Source organism: Phaethon aethereus, assembly GCF_964289735.1.
Source record: "Phaethon aethereus genome assembly, chromosome: 1".
NCBI classification, from domain to species: Eukaryota; Metazoa; Chordata; class Aves; order Phaethontiformes; family Phaethontidae; genus Phaethon; species Phaethon aethereus.
Window position 1 is genome coordinate 63635604 of NC_138575.1, and position 24768 is coordinate 63660371.

The 24768-nt window shown below is 43.8% G+C and overlaps 1 protein-coding gene across 1 annotated transcript in view; it reads right to left on the reverse strand.

The window, feature by feature from the left end:
* The window catches only part of TBXAS1 (thromboxane A synthase 1), a gene marked incomplete at both ends in the record, with an annotated part of 233929 nt that overhangs the window by 2792 nt on the left and 206369 nt on the right, over positions 1-24768 (reverse strand). The window contains 2 exons of the mRNA XM_082013978.1: positions 861-998; positions 4048-4136. Of these exons, the coding sequence (XP_081870104.1) occupies positions 861-998; positions 4048-4136 (227 nt within the window). The remainder of the gene's footprint in view (positions 1-860; positions 999-4047; positions 4137-24768) is intronic.

A 24768-nucleotide genomic window follows, 5' to 3' on the forward strand; every position in this document is an offset into this window, starting at 1 on the left:
AAAGATGGTTCTGGGCTGCCTGCCTCACACCCAGTTGTTTGTGGAGAATGCACTTTTTTTCTTAGTAGGCTTTTCAACATAGTGGTACCTTAAAATGCAAGTGCCCACAGAACAGCTTAAAATATAGCTGCCCACAAAACTAAATTGTGCTTCCATACAGCACCACATCAGCTGAAACTCTCCCTGTCAGCTCAACTCAGCATCTGCAAGATTGGGCAGGGTACAAAACCACAACTTGACAGTGCCCCCACCACAGCTGAAGAGAATAAATGAAAATATGTCTTGCCAAGCAGAGCTAAGAACTCAGGATCCTAACTTATGGACAGAGAGCAAACTCCCAGTGGGAGATGAGATAGGTTCCCCACTCACAGTGTACCCACACCGTTACAAGATCTCAGGTGAAACGGCTGCTCTAAACCAGCCACGAGCTGAATGAGTTTCCTGGGTACCTCCATGCCAGGGAATATACTATGTCACTTCAGAATTTCTGCATCCAGAGGCAACGCTATTTGCAGCATCTGATTTTGAAACGGGCCTGAAAACCTGTGCCACATTTCAACCTTGACCAAACCTCACACCCTCTGTGGGATGCACCACTATCACCACCTGTCTAATTTGGTAGAAATAACATATTTTTATGATCTAAATTAAGCTGTGCTCCTCTTAGTGGAAATATTGCTTCGGGTGAATAGAGGGTGATTGTAGCTATGAAGGAGCAGCAGGATCTGGTGTCTCCACTGGACAGGCTGGAGTCCTGTGCCCACCCTAAGGCGTGAAACAGCATTTATGGCAGGCCTTTGATCTAAACAGGCCCAAATAAAGGACTTCAACCTAAGAATGGAAAGTAATACTCCATGTACCTTTCAGGAATGAACTTCTCAGGCTCTGGCCAGAACTCAGGGTTGTGGTGGAGATGTCCAACCGCGGTTTCAATGACAGCCCCAGCTGGAATACGCTGCCCCAGCACTACACAGTCTTTAGCTGCTTCCCGAGTGAACCTGCAACAGCAAGTGTCATGTATCCCAGATGACTAATAACAGTAAAAACACAGCAGGAGGGAACCATAAAAGTCAATCTCTTCAGCTGGACTGACCCCCAATTTCAGGAGTAACACTTTCCCAGAAGATAAATACAGCATCCGTTGCTGATGCTAGTGTTTTCTCAGGTTACACTCATCTCCACCTAAGAAGCACACAGCTCCAACCCAGCTGGGTAACTTTTGCCCTTTTCACAGTAAAGCATTTCTGGTTGCTTTCGGTTTTCCAAAGTGTTAACCGTTAAACTGCAAGTTTGCTGCTAATGTTGGTTTTAGACTCATTTTTTATGAAAACTGCAGATGAAATGTGTCAATCATCTCTAATAACAATCTGAAAGAGTATGCTGGTTTGCTTTCAGGAAAAAATTATATCAAATATAGTTTTGAGTTTGTTTGAGAAGCTCCCCCGTGTTGGGACAGAACTTGAAACTTAGCAAGGGATGGTTTTAATATTAGGGCTAAGTGTTCTGCTTCTACAAAAGTACAACCAATTCACAAGCCTTGGAAAACTGCAGTTCACATACACTCATCAAAGATAGGCATGACGTTAGGAACAAAACTCTTCAGTTTCCTCCCACCCTGTGGTGACAGGTGACAGAGTAGCACTGTCCTTAGGAACCTCATCGTGACAAGAAGACTGAGAAAAGCCACCTGCCAAAGCTGAGCCTGAGTCTGTAAACCTTGAAAAAAATGGTGTGTGGGTGTGAATGTGTGGTGGCGGATCCTGATCTAGATCTTCTGTTGCTTGAGTGGTCGCTACAGACCCCAAGCCAGCCCAGAGCCAGGTGGGTGCCCTGCTATCTCAGCCTAGAAGCTATTCTCTGGCACCAGCTGGGAGCACAGGGGTGAGACGACACGCAGGAGCTCTCTTTGCTGCTCCCCATGCTATGCTTAAAAACTTGAACAAAGATTTCAGTTTCAGGGCTGTCAGTCTGCTATCATTACAGGAACGCGTTCTTTCCGTGCTGTCACCCATCTCTCTTTCTCACAGACAAATAAATAACAGAGACTCCAAACCTGGAACAAAACACTGGCATGCTAAAAAACACATTGACAAGCCATCTTTCTCATCCTTACATGAATTTGGTGATAGTGGAAACATGAGTGCTGGGGAAGAAAGTTCTCTGGCTACTAAGTTCATTTAAAAAAAAAACAAAACAAAAAACACCCAACTCATTTTATAACAAGCTTGGCTGCTACTGAATTTTCCCCTAACTCAGCATTATCCTTGTCATAGGCAATTAGCATCTTTCTGAGGCACTGGGCTGTCCTACCCATTCCACATCCATCAGAGTAAAAGCCAGATCAATAAACAGCACCAACAATGCCAACCGAAACTTCGGAACAACTTTGCTCCAATCTCATTCTGTTTCCCATCTGACAAACATTGATTGTTTCCCAGTGTTTCAGCTGAAACTCAAAGATCCTTGACGCTTCAAGTGGCAAAACAATTTCCACTTGTATACCACGTATAACATAGAAAAGCCCAATCATCTCATCCAAGAGCAAGTATCTTTGGTATTTACTCTCTGAACAACCCTGCAGATGTCCATGGAAAAATCTTGACTTCTGATCTTTGTGAACATGTAAAAGAGAATATCATTTTAAGCTTTTTTATTTTAAGGTGCTTGCAATCGTGGCATACATTTTTCAAAGGCTCTCATGCCAAGCTCAGCTTTGGCTCGCTTCCAGTCATCTGAAATTTTCCCCTGGCTTTATGAGAGGCAGTGCAACTGGCTGACCCCTTTGAAAAGTTCCATTCTTAACATTTGCATTTATGCTTGTGATAACTTGGAAATTTGGCAATCAAACAGCTTTCTAACTTTTTTCCCCCTTGTTTTCAGTTCATCAGTATAACTTAGTAAAATTAGTCTTGTGCGAACTGGGGCAAAACTTTCAAAGTTCAATGGACGTAGCCATTAGTTTAGCTATATTAGTATAACACAGTACTAAGTGCAAAACAGTATGGGTCCTAGTGTCCTGGTTACAGCTGGGATAGAGTTGGTTCTTCTTCCTGATGGCTGGTATAGTGCTGTGTTTTGGATTTGGTATGAGAATAATGTTGATAACACAGTGATGTTTTTGGTTGTGGCTAGGTAATTGTAGTGCTTACCCTAAGTCAAGGACTTTTCAGCTCCCCACGCTCTGCCAGCAGAGGGGGGGTGAGTTGGAGGGGTGGGCACAAGAAGCTGGGAGGGGGCACAGCCGGCACAGCTGACCCAGGCTGGCCGAAGACACACTCCCTACCATGTAACGGCATGCCCAGGGTTTAAACTGGAGCTGGCCACAGGGTGGGAGTCACTGCTCGGGGACAGAGTATTGATCACCAGCTGGTGAGCAATTGTTGCAATTGTGCATTGCTTGTTTTTGTAGATTCCATTATCAGTAATATTAGTGTTATTGTTACAATTGTTGTTTCCTCTTCTTTTGCTGTCTTATTAAACTGCTTTTATCTCAACTCATGAGTTTTTTTCTGATTCTCTGCCCTATCTAACCTCGGCGTTGAGCGAGTGGCTGTGTGGTGCTTGGTTGCTGGCTGGAGCTAAACCATGACATCTAGTTAAACACACATGTAACATACAGCTTAGTGCATGTGCAACCCTTCCACAGATCAGGGCCTTAATGACCAGCAGGGTAACTCATCCACCAGCCAACAGGCTAGGGTAGGGCTTTGCTCCGTATCCCCGAAGCCCAAGGTGCGTGGAAGGAGAGGCGTCTGGGTTTCTAAGGCCAGTCCTGCTGCAAAATGGCTCCATCCTCCAACCACAAGGGATGTGAAGAATGGTGAGGAAGCAATCTTGGCCAATCTGTTTTAAAAAACTGCTTTAGAAATACCAGTATTAGCCAGTTTTCCATCAATAGACCACATTATATCTTTCAAATGCACAAGCAGTATTGATGTTGGCACAGAGACCAAGGGCGCACTGGTCTTCCAACAGCAGATTTCCATTTTATACAGCTAGGGATCTACCCTGTAGAATCAGAAGGGTGCAAAAAAAAAAAAGAGATACCTGAATGCAGGTGGGTACATCCGCAATGTTTCTGCAATCACCATGTCCAGATAAGGGAGTTCTTGTACATTTTGGTAATCAGGGACCATCTGAAAAGGCGGGAAGAAAGGAACAATTACATTTTCTCACATTTAGAGTGCCAAACTCATCTCAGATTAGCTTTTCAATCATCTATTTTTTACTAAGCATTTTTCCTGTAGAAGAACTCAATGTCTCATCTAAAACGTTAAATGACAAAATTATACAAAAATGTGGGTAGTAATTAAATGTGTGTATAACATTCCTTTCATCATCAAAACATGCTGGTGTGCAGCCCAGCTGAAGATATAATAATAAATCAACTTGCTAGGAAGTATTAAAAACAGGGCGTTACAGAGAGCATTAGTGACTACAACAGAGCTATTGTTTTACACATGCACTAAAAACTTCACAGGGCCCTTGTTTGGCAGACCAGGAGCACTTTGTTCACAAGAAACAGCGAGTCCTTCAGTTATTCTTGCTGATGTTGGAGCAAACCCTTTGCCCTTTCCCAGTTAGAGAAATAAAGCACAGTGCCAGCGCTGTGAAGCCTGCAGAGGGGTAGGAGATGACACTGGAAGGAACCAGCACCCCGATGAGGAACGGCACGTGGCGGTGCGTTGCTCTGCAGAGTAGAGGGGGCTGAGGTACAGCCCAAATCCCACCTGGTAGGACCGCAGTAGTGCCTGGGGAGAGAAGCCTGTTTCCTCCCATGGCCACCCCCTGTGCAACGCTGCTTAATTTTGCATGGCGGGCAATGCCTGAGCCCACATTTTCACAAGGTTGCAAAACCACCCAGAGTGGTGGGCACTAAAACCCAAACAGGGCTGTAGCTCAGAAGACTTTGCCCTCTGACAGGCAGCAAACAGACAGCGAAAGACACCAAACCGTGGACGACCACAAGCAGCAGTGACACGACTCAGCACATGGATGAACAGAGAATTTCTCCCACTGTTACCTTGGGAAAAAGGACATTTTCCCTGTCTTATTTAGTGCTCTCAGCAGAGGGCAGCCAAAGTACATCTAATAACCACGTCAGGAAAGCAGAGTTTTGTTTTAAATTAGAGCATCTCCTAAAGACTGACACGGAGTAAACTGGAGAAAAGCACAGACGTCAGACCAGACTAAACCTTTTATGAAGATTTGGGGCCCTGCCGTTCACAAAGGGGACTGGATTCCACCCTTCCTTTATTTACTACAGCACTTTTCATGTATAATGCATATTTTATTGAATTTTCATGCAAAAACATATGGTACGTACTGAAAATACTAAGCAGAGAACAACTCCAGATGGTATGCAGAAAAGGCATACAATAGAATGAGGATACCTTGCCGGATTAGGGTATCCCACTTATTCAGCACTAAGCCACCATGCACCATTTCACATTAACTGATCTTTTCTAGGAAGGAACTAGATACGCTCTATTATCCCCTTTTTTTGGCTCAGGGAAGAAAAGCAAAACCAGAGAAAGTAATTTGCACAGGCTGAGCAGAACCAGTGTGTCTGCTCCTCTCTTAGGGAAAAAGATGCAACTCAGCTTGTCAATAGATGAAGTATTTAGTCAGTATATGTCAAATACTATCAATACAGGAGGTATAGACTGCACTGACAGCCTTTCAATGTTGCTTTTATATTACAGTAGTGCCTACTAACTCAAACCTTTGGCTTAGGTCAATGGTTGTCAGACAAAGGACTATGAGACTAAAAGCCACAAACAGCAGCAATGTCATGAGAACCACGGCTGTGCGAGGAGCTGTGGTCCAATAATTTGAATAGCTAAAACCAAAGACAGAAGGATGATTTTTATCATCCTTTTTTTGCAGAAAGGGATCCAAGGGCTACCTGATTTCGCACAGCAAATCAGTAGCAGAGGCTGGAAATGAACTGTGATCAGACTCAAATTGCAGGCCTTGGTGGCAAAACTACCCTTCTCCATGACCACATAGGCGCTCCACACTTTGATGCAAATGCATGCTGTGGTGTATATTAATTTTTTTCTGCTAATTTTACATCTCTCTCTCTCAGAACTTTCCTCTGACCTTTTTATATTGCTCTCCTGCATGTCTTTGAATCCTGGGTCGGCATCTGAGTCCCGTCCCTGCAATCCCTCCTGATTTCATGGACAGGCTGGCTGAGGGAAGAGTTCAGGCTCAGAGTAAATGAGTGGTGGAGCCAAGAGCACACTGTGATGTGTTCGATTCTCTGAGCCATGCTCTTTCCACTGGGCCTTCCTGTCTCTCTCATAATTCCTCTACTTCTGGAGTCAATAATTAAGATAATTATATGGTAACCTGATATAATAAGTAGCCACTAAATCAAACCATACATCAACAAACAATATAACACTAAATTATGGGAGCTTTGATTTGCTCTTTCAAATAGCTTCTATACCTTCAGGGGATTAGCATTTCAGGAAACAAAACAAAGGTGCAAAACCAACTGATTTTCCTTAGAAGAAAATTCCTTTTGCTTACATAAAGAAAAAGAGGTCGGTCAAATGGCAGCACAGTGAACTCTGCTATCGTGAGCATGGCAGACACATCAGTCATTTCCTACATCTGATGCAACTTAATTATTGGCACTTCCATGCTTTTAGCATCAAAGTAGATGGACCTAATTTAGTAGTTGTTTGCAAGGTCTGACCCAGGGCTGTGTAAAGTACACACCAGCCAAGTATCTCTATTTAGGAAGGACAGTTTGCTGCTTTTTTTCCCCTTTCAAAGAAAATATTTTCCATTTGTTTTTCTACTCCCTCTCTTCAAAATATTCCTTTAGCCAAGCACATTTCAAAGGAACTTAAATATGCTTTTCTCCCTAAATGTCCCTATTTATATCTTTCAACTGCTGGCAGGTTTGCTGGGGCAGCGGGTGGTGTTGTGCAAAGATGCCATTTTAACCCTCTGCAAAAAAAAAAAAGTCTGCATTGCCTCTTACTCAAGATTGTGTGTTTTTTCATTAAGAAGGAGTTTCCTTTCTATAACAAGTAGAGATGGGGGGGAGAAAGGAGTCACCACACTGCATGTAATAAAACATCCTATATTTTAATTTTGCAGCCACTGCTTTGCACAGCAGTTGTCTTATGCTTTGCACAGCTTTTTAGTACCTTTTCCTGTTGACATGGAAGTGAAATGGCCATGTCACATATTGTGGCATTTCTCTGCGTGCATGTTTCCCCGGTTTGATTACCAGAGGTGTGGTGATATACCCTCACCCATCCCAGACGGTTCAATCACTTCTGAGGCCCAGAAAGCATCTGCTTTATGACTGACAGCAAATCCCAGGCCTTGATTCCTTAGAAAAAAGGTGCGAAATTAATTCTTTACCCCACAGAGTACTCTCGGGTGAAACACCAGCAGTGATTATAAAATTGCCTATGTGCTACAAGGTTGATGTGTGTTTTAATCCCCATACAAATTCCAAGAGAGATAACTGCCTTTCAGGTCCACCTCTGCTTCTCAGTATTGGCTTTAGCGTTTTCTAGGCAAGCAAACCTATTTTTTGCCACCACCCTCGGTTAACTTTTAATTCCTCAATGAACACCAAGGGAATCCAAGTGCTGACAGGAGAGGTCTGGCCAATCTTTCTGCTGCAGTTTGAGATGTTACTGTTCCCAGTTGCTCGCTCCTCTTTGCTGGCTGTGGTTAGCATCACCACAGCCAAGTCAGCTGAAGGGAACATATGCCTGCACCTCAGTTGCTTCCATACAACGTCCAGCATGAACCCATCTTCAGCGACAGTTTAAGAAGAGATACTAACTTTTCCCCAAAGTAGCTGGTGAGTGAGGCACAGATCCTCCTCCACCACCTCTGTTTTGGGAATGGTAATCCCACTACACATCAGTGAATAACAGATTTCCACTTATCCTATTGGTCATGGTCTGGTGGTGCTCAGCAGCCAGAAATGAAAAAAAAATTGGAGAAAACTTTGTGTAGTTGACAGAGTGTGACGTGCACCTGAAATCGATTTGGAAGCAGTGGAGGCTGCAGAGACCACATTCCTCATACCTAGCACTGCTGAGTCATGGCCTGAGACTGAACCGGCTGCGGTTTCTGAGAAATTGCAATCCAAATCAAATGCCTCATGGGCAGGTGTGACTGTGACAAAGTCCATGTTGGAGAGATGGTGTGCAGATCTGCTTAAGTGCAGAGGCAGATCCATCAGTTATCTGCGTATGCATAGCTACACAGCTCACATCAGCTGTCCCCCAAAATGTACGCTTTGGATAGCAATAGGATAGGAGTCAAAAACAAGCCAGCATCATCCCCAGTGACTCTCACCCACCCCCCTTTCAAACTGCCAAAAGAGCTATTCAGATCGTAGCCATAACCAGGATTCACAAATGGGTCAATCATGTTTCTTGATCAAAGCTGCTGATAGATCAAAGAATCTGCCTGGGGTTTTGATCTCTCTTCGGTCACCTCTAGGAGTTACTCGTCCCCTAACAGAACTAGAGCCTGTGTCTCATGCTCAGCCTGGGAGAGAGAGAAGAAATGCAAGAATACTATGTCAAGTTAGGGTTGCCCCATGAAAACCTTGCTAACAACCATTTCAAGAAAGGAAAGGCTAGACACAGGACAGCACTCAAAATGCAGAGCAATGGAAAAAAGGGATGGGGTGGTTCAACAGGCACCTATCTTTAACTCACTTGAAGAAAGCTTGCCTCACCTTTTACCACATCCACAACAACATGCTGGAATACCTGTAAAGCACCAGAGTAAAACCTCTCTACAATGTCAGGCAGCAAAATAGGGACAAAGTTGGTGAAGTAAAATTTCTTGGCTTCATCCTCAGAACTTGGACCAAATACTAAACAAAATGCTTAAGGCAATCCTCATGTGAAACTTACTGAAAAACCTCTCTGCAGTCCAGCCTGCACCTGCCAAGTGAGATGCCTCTCTGAGGCATGGCACCAGGCAGGACCAGCCATCACTGCTGGGGAAACAGGACTTTGAAGTTCCTGACTCCCACTTGTCCCAGGAGGCAGGTCATGGCAGAAGGTGTTGCTTTAAGATACACTGCTTTAAGATAGAGAAGAGCCTATCCAAATCACCAAGTGTCTGTTGGCCATTTCCAGTGACAAAGGCCTACAGAAGGCTTTCTTCTAGCAAAATATTCAGTCCTTGACTATAGTATTGAGAACGAGGTTCAGGAACAATAAAATAGGACAACAAGCCTGATTTTCAGATTAAGATGCAGCAGCAAGAGGCTTCCTGAGCTGCCTAGCACCTCCTCTTGAATCCTCTCAGAAATGAACATTAAAGAGAGTCCTCAGCTCCAAGCCCTCATGCCTCTTTCCCCAGAAGAAAGCAAAGGCTATTCACATACTCCCTTTATTTCTTTATTTCATGTGGGTTACCTGTCACCTCTCTCATCTGCCTGGGTTGTCATTCAAATGGAAATGCAGCATGCAGGTTTCCACCCCCACCCTTGGTGGTCACTCACTGGGGTTGGGAGCATTGCTTTGCTCATTGAGGCCCTTCCCAAGCTGCAACAGCTCCCAGTGCTTCAGACAGCTTAAACAAACCCTCCTGGCTTCTCCTGAAGACCGTGCATGCCAAATAAAATTAGTATTACGGCTTTCTGTTGAAATCACCTGCCAGTCACCCTCACTCACTCTAACCCCACCCTTCACATTCCCCCTCACCCGGTCCCTCGCCACGCAAGCTGCGTTGAGCACAGGCGCAGGCAGGCGCCGATTCGCAGGCCAAGTTCCGAGGTGGTGGGAAAGGCTGGCACACCAGTTACGCACCGATAACCACATTACACGCAGACCTTGCAGCCAAATTCCCTCTGTTACTTCGGTGCAAATCCACGCAGCTCCCTGGGGTTGTATCAGTGTAAGGGAAAGGAAAATGCGGTTCTAAGTATGTACCCAATAGTGCTGGGGAAAGAGCCAGAAAGCATAATGTTACACCAGTGTCGATCGTCTTTAATGTTACTTTGGTTTTAGAATCAAAGACTTCAGCTCCTGACAGAAGACAGACCTGCACTACCTCTAGTAGCTTTCGCAGCGCTAAAACAAGGTCTTCGTAGCATCACTCTTCACAAGGAAACTTCTGTGAGATAAAAATACTTCCTGAAGCTGAACAGTGTCCCAAAACCAAACAGATAAACAGAAAAGCTGCAACCAAAACATTCAGAAATTCTCTTCCACCTACATTACTAGTGACACATGGTGATCAGCAAGAACAGAATGAGTGCCATCAGGTAGAAGATATGAAAAAAAGAGAGGCAGGAAAAAGAGAAGAAAATCACTACGGAAATCCTTTACGAGGCAAGCTACAAACTAAAAGAAAGGAGAAAAAAACTGTTTCAATCTCAGTTTCATGAATTTGTCAGCTCCACGTAGTCCCAGACTCCCGTGCCAAGAGAAGTGTCTGCCCTTGAATAAAAAACGAGTAAATAACTGGGAGTGAGACTGGGCGTCTGGGGTACTCTGCTGCCATGAAGGAAGGGGCAGGCCATGGTGCCCAGCCAGGCAGCTTTTAATACACAAGCACCTTCACTATGCTGTTTTCTTTCCTTAGGTTTGGTGGAGAAGAGCAGCTCCTCTCCAGAAGTGGCTCCCTACCTGTATGCACTGTGTGCCTCGCTCCAGCTATTTGGGGATGTGATATAATCTGCAGCCGTGCATTGCACGGGGCTAAGCCCATCAGGGGCACAGAGACTGCCCATTTCTCACCTCTGTAAAAACCACTCAGCCCCCAGGAAATCCCTCCTGGTTCTCTCCTCAGCCCATCGAGGCTTGAAAGTCTCTCTTTCTACACTTGTCTGACACAATCAAAATTTCTACTTGGGTGGCAGAAATGCTGAATGGTGAAGGATCCCAGTGGGAGGGAGGCAAGGAGGAAATTAAGCAGGAGAAAGGACTGCCAGAGGCCCAACAGGCTGAGAAAGAGAATTATAAAACTGGGGTAGGTCTGTCCAAAGGGCATGTCACCAGTCCAACGCACATTAAGCACTGAAGTTCGTGCAAAACTTAATCCTTCCTGCTATAGACGTGTCCCTTGGTGGTTGCTGCAGATCTACAAGAATAAGGAAGAGGGATTTTTTTCCCCTCAGCAGACATTCATGGTATCACATAAGAGCCAGATGATTTAATTTAATCATTCCTGCTCCAGCTGGTATTTTCTATATGGAGGTGACAGTGTTTTAAATTAGGGCCTTGCATATAAAAGGCCCGTGTGTTTAGTTTAATCAAATGTTCATTTCCTCACATTACGTTTATATTAAAAGGCATCAGCATGAATTTTCATGCTGCAAATAGAGTCTATCATATGGGCTATGTAGTGAGGTCCTCTTCGATTGTTCTTCATCTCTATGGCCTCATACGCTTGGCAGCCTTACGGACTGAGAGGTGACTCAGCCCCAGGCATGCAGTTTGGGGAAATATGCCCTAGAGCATGGTCCAACCTACGAGGAGAGCAGAGCTTTACACAAAATAAATTAGTTCACTAATTTGCCCTTCTGCAGATACTTAAATATGGGCTTAAGCCAGTGGCTGCTTAAGTCATTGGCTTCAGCAGTTGCTGGATGAGACCCTTTCTGAATTAGTAAACAGGCAAACATTCACAGCAAAGAAACTGCAAGATTCTCCCATCACTCAGCGTAATTATTATTTGCTCCGACAAGGGCAGGTCAGTTTTAATACCATACAACATTTATGTAGTGCCTGATGCCTTGAAAACATTTTATGTACATTAGGTGCAGTACAACAATAATAAAACTTTGCCTTTCCATAGTTGCTTTTCCCCTGAGGCTTGTGAAGCGTTTAGCAAACATTAATTAGTTGGTCATCTTCCAAATGCATGTGTGAGGTGCTCCTGGTAAATACTCCCTCCCTGCACACAAGGGGCCAGCAGAGGTGCTGAAGACTGAGGCCAACAATTTACAACCTTGAGTTGAGCACCCACCAACTCGAGCCTTCTTAAGTAGCCTGGTGTGTTTTTTCAGCCTCAGTGTGACTCCTGTGAGCAGCAAATGCTGCTCTGAATGCATAGACTTAAAATGACCAAAAAAGAAAGAAATCCATTGTAAGGCACTTAAATATCTCTGAAACAAAAAGGAGCTTTGTTTGTTTTTAGCTGTCAAGATCATAACTCAGGGCTCAGCCTGTCCTTGGGAAACTGATAGTACTAAAAGTACAGAAAGTAAAGAGGCTTTTCTGGTGTTAACTTCCAATTTCTTGCTGTAGACTCCTGCACCTCCTGCCTAATACAGGTAAAATCTTAACCCTTCTTCCCTGACTTTCCCCATAGTGAAGAGTCAGAGCCAAAGGGAGAAATAATTTTCTAATGTATGGTTTAAAACTGATGAGTCATGTGAAGCCTTGGAGCACAGGAGCACTGGTATGTCCCAGCTGCATGGCAACTCTTGACCTCCACCTCCCTTTTCTCCCTATCTAGACAGTGCTGGCAAACTTTCCTAGGTGGGACCCGTTCTGTGTTACTCCCACTTGCTGCCTCATTTCTTGACTGGCAACATGGCTTATTCCATGTCCACTCCTAGCTCCAGGTTTTAGTGTATGTCCTTTCTACAAGGCATGAGGGAAAAGTCTATTCCTCTTGAAACTTCTCACATTTTAGCTGAAAATATGAAAAATGGAGAAAGAAAGGGAGAAAACTTCTTTTCTGACCAAAGCTATTCAATGACTGCTCCTCTTCTGCTCCCTCTGAAAAGTGCTGACTGCCTTGGGTACAACAAAGCAATTTACAATTGGTATGTGAAAAAACTTGATAGCACTTAAAACAGCTTTTTTGTTTTCTCTCTCCAATGCATGAAGAGGATCTTTCAAATAAACTAGATGCCAGTCCAAAACCCACTACCCCAAGCTCAGTGGGGAACTGGCTGTGAGCAGGGGTGTCTGCTACCATGACACTATCCTATGACAAACCTCTCTAGATACTCAGATAAAGCTGTCTGCGACAAATCCTGGCAAATGCCTGTTCAAGGATTTCTTTCCCTTTCTTCCCTTACACTATCTCTTCTCCATCTGGGAACACAGAAATTTCCCTAAGCCTGTTCACGCTTAGATTTAGTGAAGCTATCATGGTGTCATGTTCTGGCGCTGTTTTGTGTCTTTGCTTTCCTCTACCCTTTGTAGAGCAGCATGACACAGTTGTCCATCTGTTTATGATTTACTTCACACAATGACTTGGTCCCGATTACACTGATAGGCACAGTAGGTTATCTGAGGGCCAACTGGACCTCTGTAATGACACTCAAACTGTACCCAAATCATGGGAACATTTCCAATCAAAAAAGACCAGTGGAAAACCTCCACTTCCCTCTCTGCCCCCCTGCCCCGAAGCAACTTTCAGTCCTTAATCCTAGGAAATAAAAAACAAAAATTTAATTTTTGATCTAGAATTCTTCTGCAATTATCAGTGTCCAAGTGATCCACATAAAACAAAGAGCAGACAAGAAAAGAAACCGAGACCTGGGTCTTTCTGACGTTTAAAGATGCATGCTGGAAAAGGGATTATAAAGACCCACACGCAATTCAGGAGGCCACATCTTTCATGGTGTCCTTTAGCACAAACCTGAATCACAGGGGCAGAAGAACTGTACTGATTTGCCCCAGCTGAGGACGGACCTGGGAAGTGCAGCCATTTGGGGGGCACTGCATACTGCCATGGGTAGGAAGACCCTCTGTGCTTACTGAATCGCTGGCCCTCGTGAGCACCCAGGAGGGAGGGGAGAAAACAAAACACAACTCAGAAAGCTGCAGGATGAAGTCACAGGGTCAGCAGTGAGAAAATACAGAATTCATTTGTAATCTGAACAAGGTCATTTCTAGCATGTTTTAAGATGATATAAGACTTTACGGGGAAGGCAAATGGAAAGTATTGCTCATGATTTCTTCTGCTTTATGAGTAAGCTGCTTTGGCCTTTATTTATTTATTACCTCACAGTCCCACAATGATCCTGGTGTGAAGACCAATTTGCTGTTCTTTCTCTCTTGTTTCTCAAGGATATTTTTGCTTCTTGAACCTGACCCTTTCCTGTCTCACTGCCTGGCCGTCTCGCTCATCTACCACTCCATATTTCCAAGGAGACCCTTATTTTTACAATGCCCCACATCTCACCTCTGTATTGTCATTTCACTTATGGCCACACTACTTTAATACTCAGAGTTTTATCCTTTCTTCTTCTTTTTCAAAGCTCTATCCTGCACCAAGTTGCAAAAGGTCTGAGGTGCAGTGGAGACCCAGGAGAACCTGGCCAACATGGTGGTACCCACCTGGATTTGAGGCAGCCCTGATGTGGAGGCCACTTGATCCAGACCTCACTGAGACACAAAGGTGGCACCCACAAAGTGGTGACACGTTCATTGAATCATTCAGCAGGAAAGAGCACTTTTAAGCCAGAAAAGTACATAAACCATAATGGTCTGCAGGGGGTTCACTAGCAATTTTGCCCATATAAAATACCTAATAAAAGATGGTGTCCTTCACCCTTTTTAGCATGAGTTGTGGAAGAAAGATCTGTGGATACCAATAGATGGGCTAATTTGCAGGGGAGGAGGGATTTTCTGAGAGTACAAAGATGGAGCACAGCTGTAGGCTTTTCCTGTAAAGGGCCTGTCACACACACACACGAGAAGCTAGGCATATTCAGAATATTACCAACCCTGATAGCTCAAACATTACGAGCGAGGCCCCAGCATACTTTGAAATTGGCTGGAAAACACATGAGATTTATGACAAATAATAATATTTTGAACTTCATTTGCCTTCTGGCTTCTGAACTGGGATTCATGTTTTCAGTCTTACCTTTTCAACTAGAAACCTTTTTTCTCTTCTTTTTATTGGTTGTTTTTTGTTTTACTAATGAAAGATGAGATTCTGGTTATTCCCTCAAATTACTCAACTTCAGTGTCGAGTGATTTGAGGGAATACAAAACAAATACCTGGAGACTTGCAGTGCAATGGCAGGATGCTGGTAATATTCCATTTACAGAGCACCATGGGCCATCCCTGCCTGCCCTTTGGCCATCTGCTGCTAGCGCTCAGCTAGAATCACACAGACCTTTTAAAAAAAGAAAACAAGTCTACAAGGCTGGGAACTGCATGTGAATAAATCTAACACAAGCGTGAGCTGCCCCTCAGAGTGCCCACGGTTTTATGGGTAACATTTTGGGGAGGGGGGGGTGTTACTGCAAGATGGGCCCCAGGGGTTAAGCATCCAGCCTCCTTTTGAAAATGCCAAACCTGGTACCTTGGAAAAGCTTGACACAGAATGAAATTGAAACATGCAGACAAACTAATTGGGGGGGAAACTGTGCTGAGCCTATATATAGCATTTTTTTCCTGCTGGGTACTAGAGGGGGGTGGGAAAGGGAGGAATTGAGGGGGAGAGAGGGAAAAGAAAGATAAATTTTGGTTGCTGCTGTCATACACAGATCCACTTATCTATGGCTGAAGCCCAGACAGCTGTGTGACTCTAAACGAAGAAATTTAATTAAAAAGTAAAAAAAGAAAATCAGCGTGAAAAAAACAGAGAAAAACCAGGAATTCATGCTTCCCACACCTACCCTGATGTACAAATAGAGACTATCTGACTGATGAAGGGTGCTTATTATTTCCTTGACTTCCATGTATGTAAAGAAACCTACAATTCTTTCTAGTGAACAAGCATGATAATCACAAAACCAATCGCACATTGCTGCTATTCCAACTTTGCTGCTCTAGTTTAAATGACATCATGCAACACCTTGGTAGCCCCAGTCCTATAATACCCAAGATGCACAAAGAAAAAAAAAAAAAAGGGTGGATCAATTATGAAGGAAAGCTTTTGGAAAGCAGGTTACTTGGGATCATATTCTGCCTGAGTCACACGTCTTGTAAGAAACATGTAAAAAACTGCAGGTGGATGCGATTCCCTTTTGCACCTCTTGCATACTTAGACCTGCCTTCTGCCAGTGTAACTTAGAGCAACCTCATGGTTTTCCCTGCCTTAGCTCCCAAGGCATTTGCAATGCAGCTCAGAAGAGCCAGAGCATCTTGCATTTCTGTCCATACCCACTGCTTTTCCTAACACATTCACTTCCCATTTCACATTATGGCACAGTAAGAGAGATTGGTACTGGTACTTTTGGCCTCTCTTCATGTGCGCATACATGTATGCATGTGTATTTTCTGTAACACATCCATCAATTTGAAATGGTATAAAAATGACTAAAAAAAAAACCGGTCTTTAAATCTCGGAAGGTTCAAAGCGTTAGTGCTGTGAAGTCAGAAAATTCCAAGTCCTATTTATCTAGGTCAGGATGTGGGAAGACGTTTTTGTGCGTTCTGCATATGCACGTCACCACTTTTGCTCCTTGGTACTACACAGGCTGGGAGCTGCAGAGCCAGGGAAGATGACGGCTTGCTCCCTACTTCCAGGGGACTTGATAGAAAAATCCCTTTTGTGTTTCTTATAATGGAGTCTTGTCTCATCTCTACCACAAGAGACGTTTCGGCCAGTATATTACAAATACCGTGCTGACAACCAGTGCGTGTACGTAGCTCTGCCTCAGTGCCACATCACCACTGCCTCTTCTTTAAAACCAGAAAAGCAGCCTGCAAAGCAAGGAACAAGTTAACAAAAGGCCTCATTTATCTCCAGCTGATACCAATGTGACAGCGGGAAATGCGGGGTCAGATTCCAGGCACATTATTGCGCGGGCAGGAGGAGCGCGGGGAGTAGCTGCTGTGTGGTGAAGCCATGGGGCTCGCAGTCAGGAGGTCAAGTCCTGATGCAGCTTTCCGAGCAAATTTGGGAAAGTCTCTTCCTCTCCTCCAGCACTTTTAATAAGGCCAGTAAACCTTACTCATGAGATTGTGTGGATACTGCTGGCATGCTCAGAGGTAGGCAGCATGTGATGCTCCTGTTCAAAGCCTGATCATTACATGGTACTAACAGTAACTACACTGCTGGTTTTTTTTTTTTAAATTTTTGAAGTCATGGGTAAGGTAAGTCTTGGCAGTTAATACTGATATTATACAAAATAAAGATAAATCTTGAATGGACAACAAAATTGTGGACAGACTACCGGAACTGAAATTTTATACGTTCCTTCTGTGTAAATAAAGAAGTGAACTTACACCCACGATTAAAGCTTTGCTTTACGATGTGCAATTGCTGGGAGAAAAAGGTTGTAATGGATCTTATGCACCCACACAGACACTAGCAACAACCAGGCAAAGAAAACCACTGTTTGCCAACATTTTCATGGAAAAAAAAAAGCTATAATTTGAAGTTTAAGGGATCTGCTTTTGAGGTTTATCTATCTATGATGCCCTTGGGTCCCAAACAGACGTTGGGATCCACAGGGATCCTCCCTGCTCCCTGCACACTCAAATTATGAAGAGTGGACTGTGCAGGGAAGCTGCTGCTGTTGTAGAGCCTCTGGAAGAGGAGCCACACCAAAAGTGCTCCCTGTGGGCCCCAGGATGAGCTCCTGCAGCAGGTGTCAGGGTGCAGAAGCCCTTGCAGAAGCTGAGCTTGCTCTGCTCCCACATCCTGTGCTCCCCAAAATCCAGAGGTGGGGCTGTTGGGACAAGGCAATGCTGCTCCACCGCGTGTGGCTTTACCAGCACACCTCTGCTCTGGCCTGGATAGTGCTTCCCTATTTGATTATTTTTTCCATCATGCATTTCTTATTTCATTAAGGGGAGTTATTCATCAGGTGATCCAAGAGCGACTGGGCTTCCCGCAAACTCGGCGTTACCACAGTAGGGGTGTCGGCACACTCCCTCCTTGCTCAAGCTGAAAGATGGCTGGTGTTCAGAGAGTGCCGCACACGACCGGGCTCCAGACAGGACACAGCGTGCTTAGCTCGGTGGGAAATGGAAAGGATACAGGCTCTTTTGTGAGCTCAATTTGGTCTTAATAATGTTTAAATATCTGAAGGTCACTAAATTATAGAATGCAGAAATTTGGCACAAAGGTCTTTCTCTAAGATTATCTAGATTCGCTGAAGTAAAAGAATAAACAAAACCAAAAAGAGAATAAACCAAACTGAGCAAAACCAACAATGACTGCTAAGATGTTATTCTCCTCATTAAGCCTATATGCTGAGCCTATAGAGAAGGCAGCATTTCCTCTCCCTCTTGCTGATAGTTCAGTACTAGGGCACAAAGGCAGGTCACTGTCCTTAGTGATATGGTAAACAAAGATAAGAGCTGAAAGCAATGGAGTATTTTTTTAACCCTGATAATCCACTCAGAATAAATTCCATTGTGAAGAGATTTATTGTTCACTTAGCACTCCTCAAAAGAGCTCCTTGGGAATGCAATCTCCTTCCCATGTGCCAGACACAAAACACGCATTGCAGCTGAAAGCACTGGCCAGGTCTGCTCTGGGCTTCTCTTACTCATCCGTAGAACCACGTGTATGAAACACTTAAGTGAACCTGCTGGAAAAACACAGCCCCAAACATTTGCCCAGATCTGCTTGTTATCCGGGGTTGGGAACTTAGACAGATGTCTTCAATGGGCAGCTGTGCTCATGAAAATGCTTTGCCAAAATGCCAACAAAAAACCCCATTGCTTTCCTTTTCTGCTCGCAAAATGTCTGCAGCAGAGCAGCACAAGAGTGAAAAACATTGGTGTATTTTCTGACACTCTTAGTAGAAGAAGGATCAGTCTTCCCTCTACCTACCGCAGACAAAACTGCCCCATTCCCTTCCCCTCACAGTACATCCCCCCAAATGCAGACATACCATGCCGCTACTGGGGGAAGCACGCGAGGAAGTCATCACTGCCAACAGCAGAGACTGTTTTATCTTTTCCATGTAATGGCTTAGCAGCATAAAGTAAGGCAAGGGTTGAAGCATTTGCCGATTCGGAGCCTAGGGCATCAGACAAGAATTTGGAAGCTGTGGGCACTGCCACAGAAGTGATCATTTAATCCTGCCGCGGCTCCCCTTCCCACTTGGGAAGCAGCAACAAAACCTCTCCAGCATATTTGCCTGGGACCTCTCTGAAAGGTGCATTTGGTAGACTTCTAGCAGTAGCAGACATAACTGCAAACCCAACTGGATTAGATTTAGGCAAACTGCCTTCCAGAAGAGCACAGAGTTGGGACTGGAGGAACAACAAGGGATTTCTTATGGTTTGTGTTGTACATTTGACCTTCCCTACTTTTTCACAGGGCCTCTGGATTTCAACCAAGACAGGAATCTCTTTTCAGGACACCAGGAGGCTTGTTGCAATGCAGTTCTTAAACCTGTGCTTACTGAGGACATCCTAGGATTGGCAGAGATGGATTACCTATGGCCTTGGGCTGCGCTGTAAAGTGAATTTTGAATTTAAGACGTTTCTGTTTCATTTACTGAAAGAACTATAAGCTTAGCTGTTGCTAAAGTTTCCAACAGCGGTCTTGGGGATAGCTTTTGTAACCTGATCTCATCTCCAAGCCTACATGACTCCTCATTTGGACTAGGCCCTCTCTATTTCTCTGAGCAATTAAGAACTCTCTTCAGCTCTTACAGCACTGGAACACCCATAGGATGTCCATGTCCATATTCCTTTTGCATGTTTTCAGATCACTGCTACTCCTGCTCAGTGGTGCCAATTGCTCTATTGATTGCACCAGGCATGTACTTGCTCTTTTTCAGTTGTTCTTATAACCTCTTTTTAGCAGCTCTCTTGCCAGATAATCTGGCAACTCAAAAAACAGAAGAGAGTTCTGCTATCTGTTCCAAAGGAAGTTTTTCCAGGGCCACTCAAAGATGCCAAAATCACAGAGAAATTGTTTACAAAGGTCAGTACACACTGTACTGGCATGCCATCCAGCTTCTGATATTCAGGTCAGTCAGAGTTTATCAATATAAGCTGTGCTTTGTGTTGCAGATTGCATCTTTTTGCATTGAGACTGGTCAGCCTGCAAACAGAAGTTGAGCAGTTGTGGAGTCCTGAAGAAAACAGCAGTAAAATTAAACTATTCCTCTGTATTATAGTGCACCCATGGAAAAGAAGTATGCCTGCCTGTGGTCATCACCCCCAAAATACACTGGGGGGCTTATCTTCTGTCTCCTACTCTTCATTTCACATGCTTAATATCAAACTGAGGCCCTGCACCCACACACCTACAGTCTGTGCTATTTGCTATCATGGAGCATTTTGATATATGTTAAAGCAGTACGTACTGATTAGTAGAATGGTGTTGGGGCTAAACCTTACTTTTAAAGGTGGAGGTAAAGTCAAGCATAATCTACTTAAAAATGTTAGCATAATGAATTAGGAAAACCCATGTCAGTACAAGAACACTTCAACTGGACCTATTTATCCCAATACAGTGAGGAAAAGAAACAGTTTTACTAGGACACTTTTGCCAGGGAACTGTATCTATGCTATAATACATCTCAATGCAGGTAGGCAATAACTGAAACTCATAAATGTGTGTTGGTGGAAGAACCATACGGTACGTCTGACCTGTGTAGATGTGAGGCTGCTAAAAACACCAGGCAATGTCCCATCCAGATACGTACATAGAACACAAACTAATGTACTAGGTAGGAGCCTTAGCAACTGCCAAGGGGTATTGCTCCACAACGTCTACCAGTTCTCATGGATCAACACTGAAACACATGCCCATGCCTTGTCTGCAATTCCTCAAAAGGAACAACTTCTTAAAAATAAACAAAACTACAAACTTCAGTGCAACATCTGAAAAAAACCACAGTAAATGGATTGATAGAATTTCTTCAAACCTGCGTAAGTCATTAGCCTACTTACGATAGCAGAGAAAAGGAATAAGCCCCCTTTTAAACACTGGTGACAGAAAGGAGCTGTATAGAGCACATCCCCTGATGATAGACTTGCCTAATTTGGCTAATAGACTGTTTTAGAATTTGTATAATTATATCAGATGAGAAACGTTTGTAATTAAAATGAAATTAAAGTATAATGTAAAGGCATTATATCAAACTAAAGATGCTTGTACAGGAAAAAAAGTTATGCTGATAGAAGCATTTTTATACTTGTATACTTACGTGTACGCTAGGAAGTTGCATGGCATTAGCTACATTGGTTTCTAAATTAATATAGCTATCAGCTATATGATGTGTACAGATATGTATAGCTATATACACATATGTACACCCACCCACATCCTGTTCTCCCTTCAACACCGTACACAGAAATTTACATTTCTTTTCTGTAAGAGCAGCCATTTCAGTAATATGTAATACAGAAAGGGCAATTTATACACTGCAATTTATATACATTATTTTTCAAGAAAGTTCTAATTTAAAAACAAGACCAAAAAAAGGATAGCTGTATAAAGCACCCATCCACATGGTATTGACTAAAGTTTTCAATCACAAGCCACTTCAGAAATAAGCAACAGAGTCCTACATTAAGACGCACACTCACACAAACACACATGCGTGCACACATACACATACAAAAGAGAGACTAACAGTTATTTATATTTCCTACTTTGAGAGACAGGAAACCTCCCTTTGCATCTGCTTTTTTCTCACTAAGAAGAATAATTTTAATTACAGTCACTTGGCAGAAAGCCAGTTTTTGATTTTTTTTTTAATGACATCTGTCTAAGCATTTTTAAACTTCCTGCTTAATGTAACTTCCTTCATTTTATGGACCAACACCCAGTTACAGCAAAAAAGAAAAGGGAGTAGCAAATGATTTATTCATTTTTCGTGTTAACTCTTATCAGGTATATCAAGTGGTTCATTGTTCTGAGAACTGATGGTACAGAAAGCAGATTTACAGGGGGAATTTAGGACTCAAGCAGTCTGGGAAAGGAAAAAAAAAAAAACATGCATGGAAAAACCCAATACAGTTGTAACTTAACCCTAAAACAACTCAACAGTTCCTGTTCCACAGACTCATTTTCCTAGGTTCGGCTAGGCTTTTTTTCCAGAGAAAAAATGAGGGTTGAAAACAGAGCAAAAGTTGGGACAACACACTTAAAACTGAGAATGTGAGGCATCATGGCTAGTGGACACCACCTACACCAGCTTAACTGTGGACAAGTTTCTGCTGCATCAGTGAAGTTCCTCTGGGCTTGGTCAGTGAAAGCAGAGGTAGAGTCTGAACTCAAAGTCCACATCCCAAGGAGACACAGCCCCCTGCTTCAGTCAGGTAACTGGGACAGGAACAAGAACCCCAGAGCCCCTCTAACAAAACTGATGGGGGAAAAAGCAAAAATTTGATTTTTGGATGCTGAGTACTAAAGCTGCCTTCCCTCCTCTGCCTTTCAGTCTGCCATCAGTTGTTGCTTACAAGGCCATATCTCACAGCTTGCTATTTTTCTCCTGTACGAAGAGGGTGGTGAGCTGAGAGGTGAAAAAGAGGAGATAAAAACACTACCAAAGAAGGAAAGGTGAATAATGCAGGAGCAGAGAAGGGAGAGAAAACAGGAGAGATGAATAAAAAGTGGGAGCCGTGGGATGGCAAGAAGGAAGCAAGGACAGAAGCAATGGTGGACGAGGTGGCAGGGGAGCTGCCCTGTCAGCGGTCACAGCCTCTTCAGGTACCTCAGCCTTTCCCTGGGATTTAGCAGGGTGCCACGGGGCCCTGGGGAAGGGCTGAAAGGGGAAGTCTGGGCAGCTGGCTGCATGGGGAAGCAGCGAGCAGGAGAGCTGGTGAGCAGCATGGAGGAGCACGTTTTATGCGTCCGTCTCACCACCCATTGCCTGCTCTGTTGGAGCTCAAGCCACAGGCACGTACCCACACCTGTCTAACGAAAGTCCCAGAGGGATGGGATTTATAATATACATCAGCCACGCAGCTGGTGTTAGCTATAAGGCTATCTGCCTCTTGGCTGGCCCCACCGCTGGGACACAGGTAAGCCTAATGAATTGTTAATGCCTTGACACCAAAGCTGCATTTTCATTCTTTTCTCCAGACAACCTAGATTTTATTCTTTTGACTTTGCATGTTTCCTTGAGCAGGGTAAATCATCTTTCAGGATACACGAACAACACAACATAAACGACCTGGGAAAACTAAATCTCTCTCCTGCACTTTCTGCCTCTGTGCAGATCTAACCTACAACCATTCTGAAAGCACTGCAAAAGTTTCCATATGATTTTTAATTTCCTGGTCCTGGCTGGAACCAGAACTGTGAGTGCTGGAAGCCTCTGGAGGAAAAATTGGTATTGTCAGATTCTGCCCTAATTTCCAAGATTCAGGAGTTTCAAAGAATATCTCAGCTCTTTAAGTGTTTGGAGACTTCACTCTCAGAAGTGGTTGACTGCCTTCTGACTTGAGTCAACACAGCTGGAAAATGGAGTTAAAAACCCCCTGAAATCTCACTGAAAACCAGATGTTGCCATTGAGCAGAGCTACTGTGTTAATAAAACACTAACACCCAAAACCCCAAAACTAACAACTCTATTAGATCTCCCAAACTGTGCTTGATGCCAGGAAGAAAGTAGGAGAAAAATATTTTACGACTTGAGGCAGACTGTGGAGGTATGGTTCTGGTGCTGGCACTGGGATTACTGTGCAGTAAGAAAGATCTCTATTTTTAGGGAGGACAGGCTGTGTTTATTTGGTAGGAAGCGATCAGGACCAGTGATTGCAACATTACTGCCGGACCCGTGGTTGGCTGGATATGAATGATGTGTTATAACACATGGTTTGGTACGGTGGTGCTGAACACAGAAATGTTGCTGACGTGCCTGGTGTCCTGTGCCACACAATTTAAGCAGGGTCAGGAGTTTATGTGTACCCCCAGGGCACACAGCGTTCCCCAAATGGTGCTCACATTGTAGCTGTAAAAGAAAACATCTCAGCGCTGTCGGCAGCAAGGCAAAGATTTTGGGGCAGTTTTGCTTAAAAAGTAGGGGACTTTCTTTGCATACTCCTATCAAACATATTTTTCTATCAACTACATATGCCTCACAGGATGTAGATACATTATGCGATATGATACATACACAGCTAAGCAGGAATGCAAGCAAGAACTGAAAAACAACAGTGGTTTGTTTAAACGCCCTGTTTCATCTCATCCAGCCAACATCCCATTAGGAGCCACAGGGGGCCAGCTTTCTGAGGCCACCAAGATGTCAACAGTTGGAAGAAACGTTCACTCAAATGCCCCTGGGGTTGCTCTGAAAGCAGTCACTGACATGACATCCACAGCCTTCTGCAACAAGAAGCAGCGGCACAGATTTGTTAGCAAGCTACTAGAGAAAGCTCATGTCTTTGGAGAAAAAAGCTGACCTCTCTCTCTCTCTCCTTCCCATCACACACAACATCCTCTTATTTTCGTCTCCCTCGGCATAGCTGATAAAGGGTCTTTGGAGCCGACGAAGAGCACAGACAAGATCCACGTGCCACATGGACGTAGCCCATGTGCCACATGTTGGCAAATGTCGGTTTGGTCTGAACCAGATGCCCAGAGAAAAATGGGTTTCACTCCTCACACTGCTTTGTTGTGATCGAGCCCTAAGATTACTGGCAGTACTGACTGGTTATACGACTAAATTTAGGTTGAATCACTGATACAACTTAGACTACTATGAACAGCAACTTCCTTAATCTGTGGTTTATGTTTAGCAACGATAGCAAAAGTAAAGCCAAATTAAAAGTATAAATACGATGAGGTGTTTCAAATGCAGAGCTGTACATTATAAATAATGTGCTGAATGTATCATGTGCTCTGACACTTAACAAAATAAAAATATGGCATCTTTCACCTAGTAATCTCCAGACATTTTTTAAAAAACAGATGGG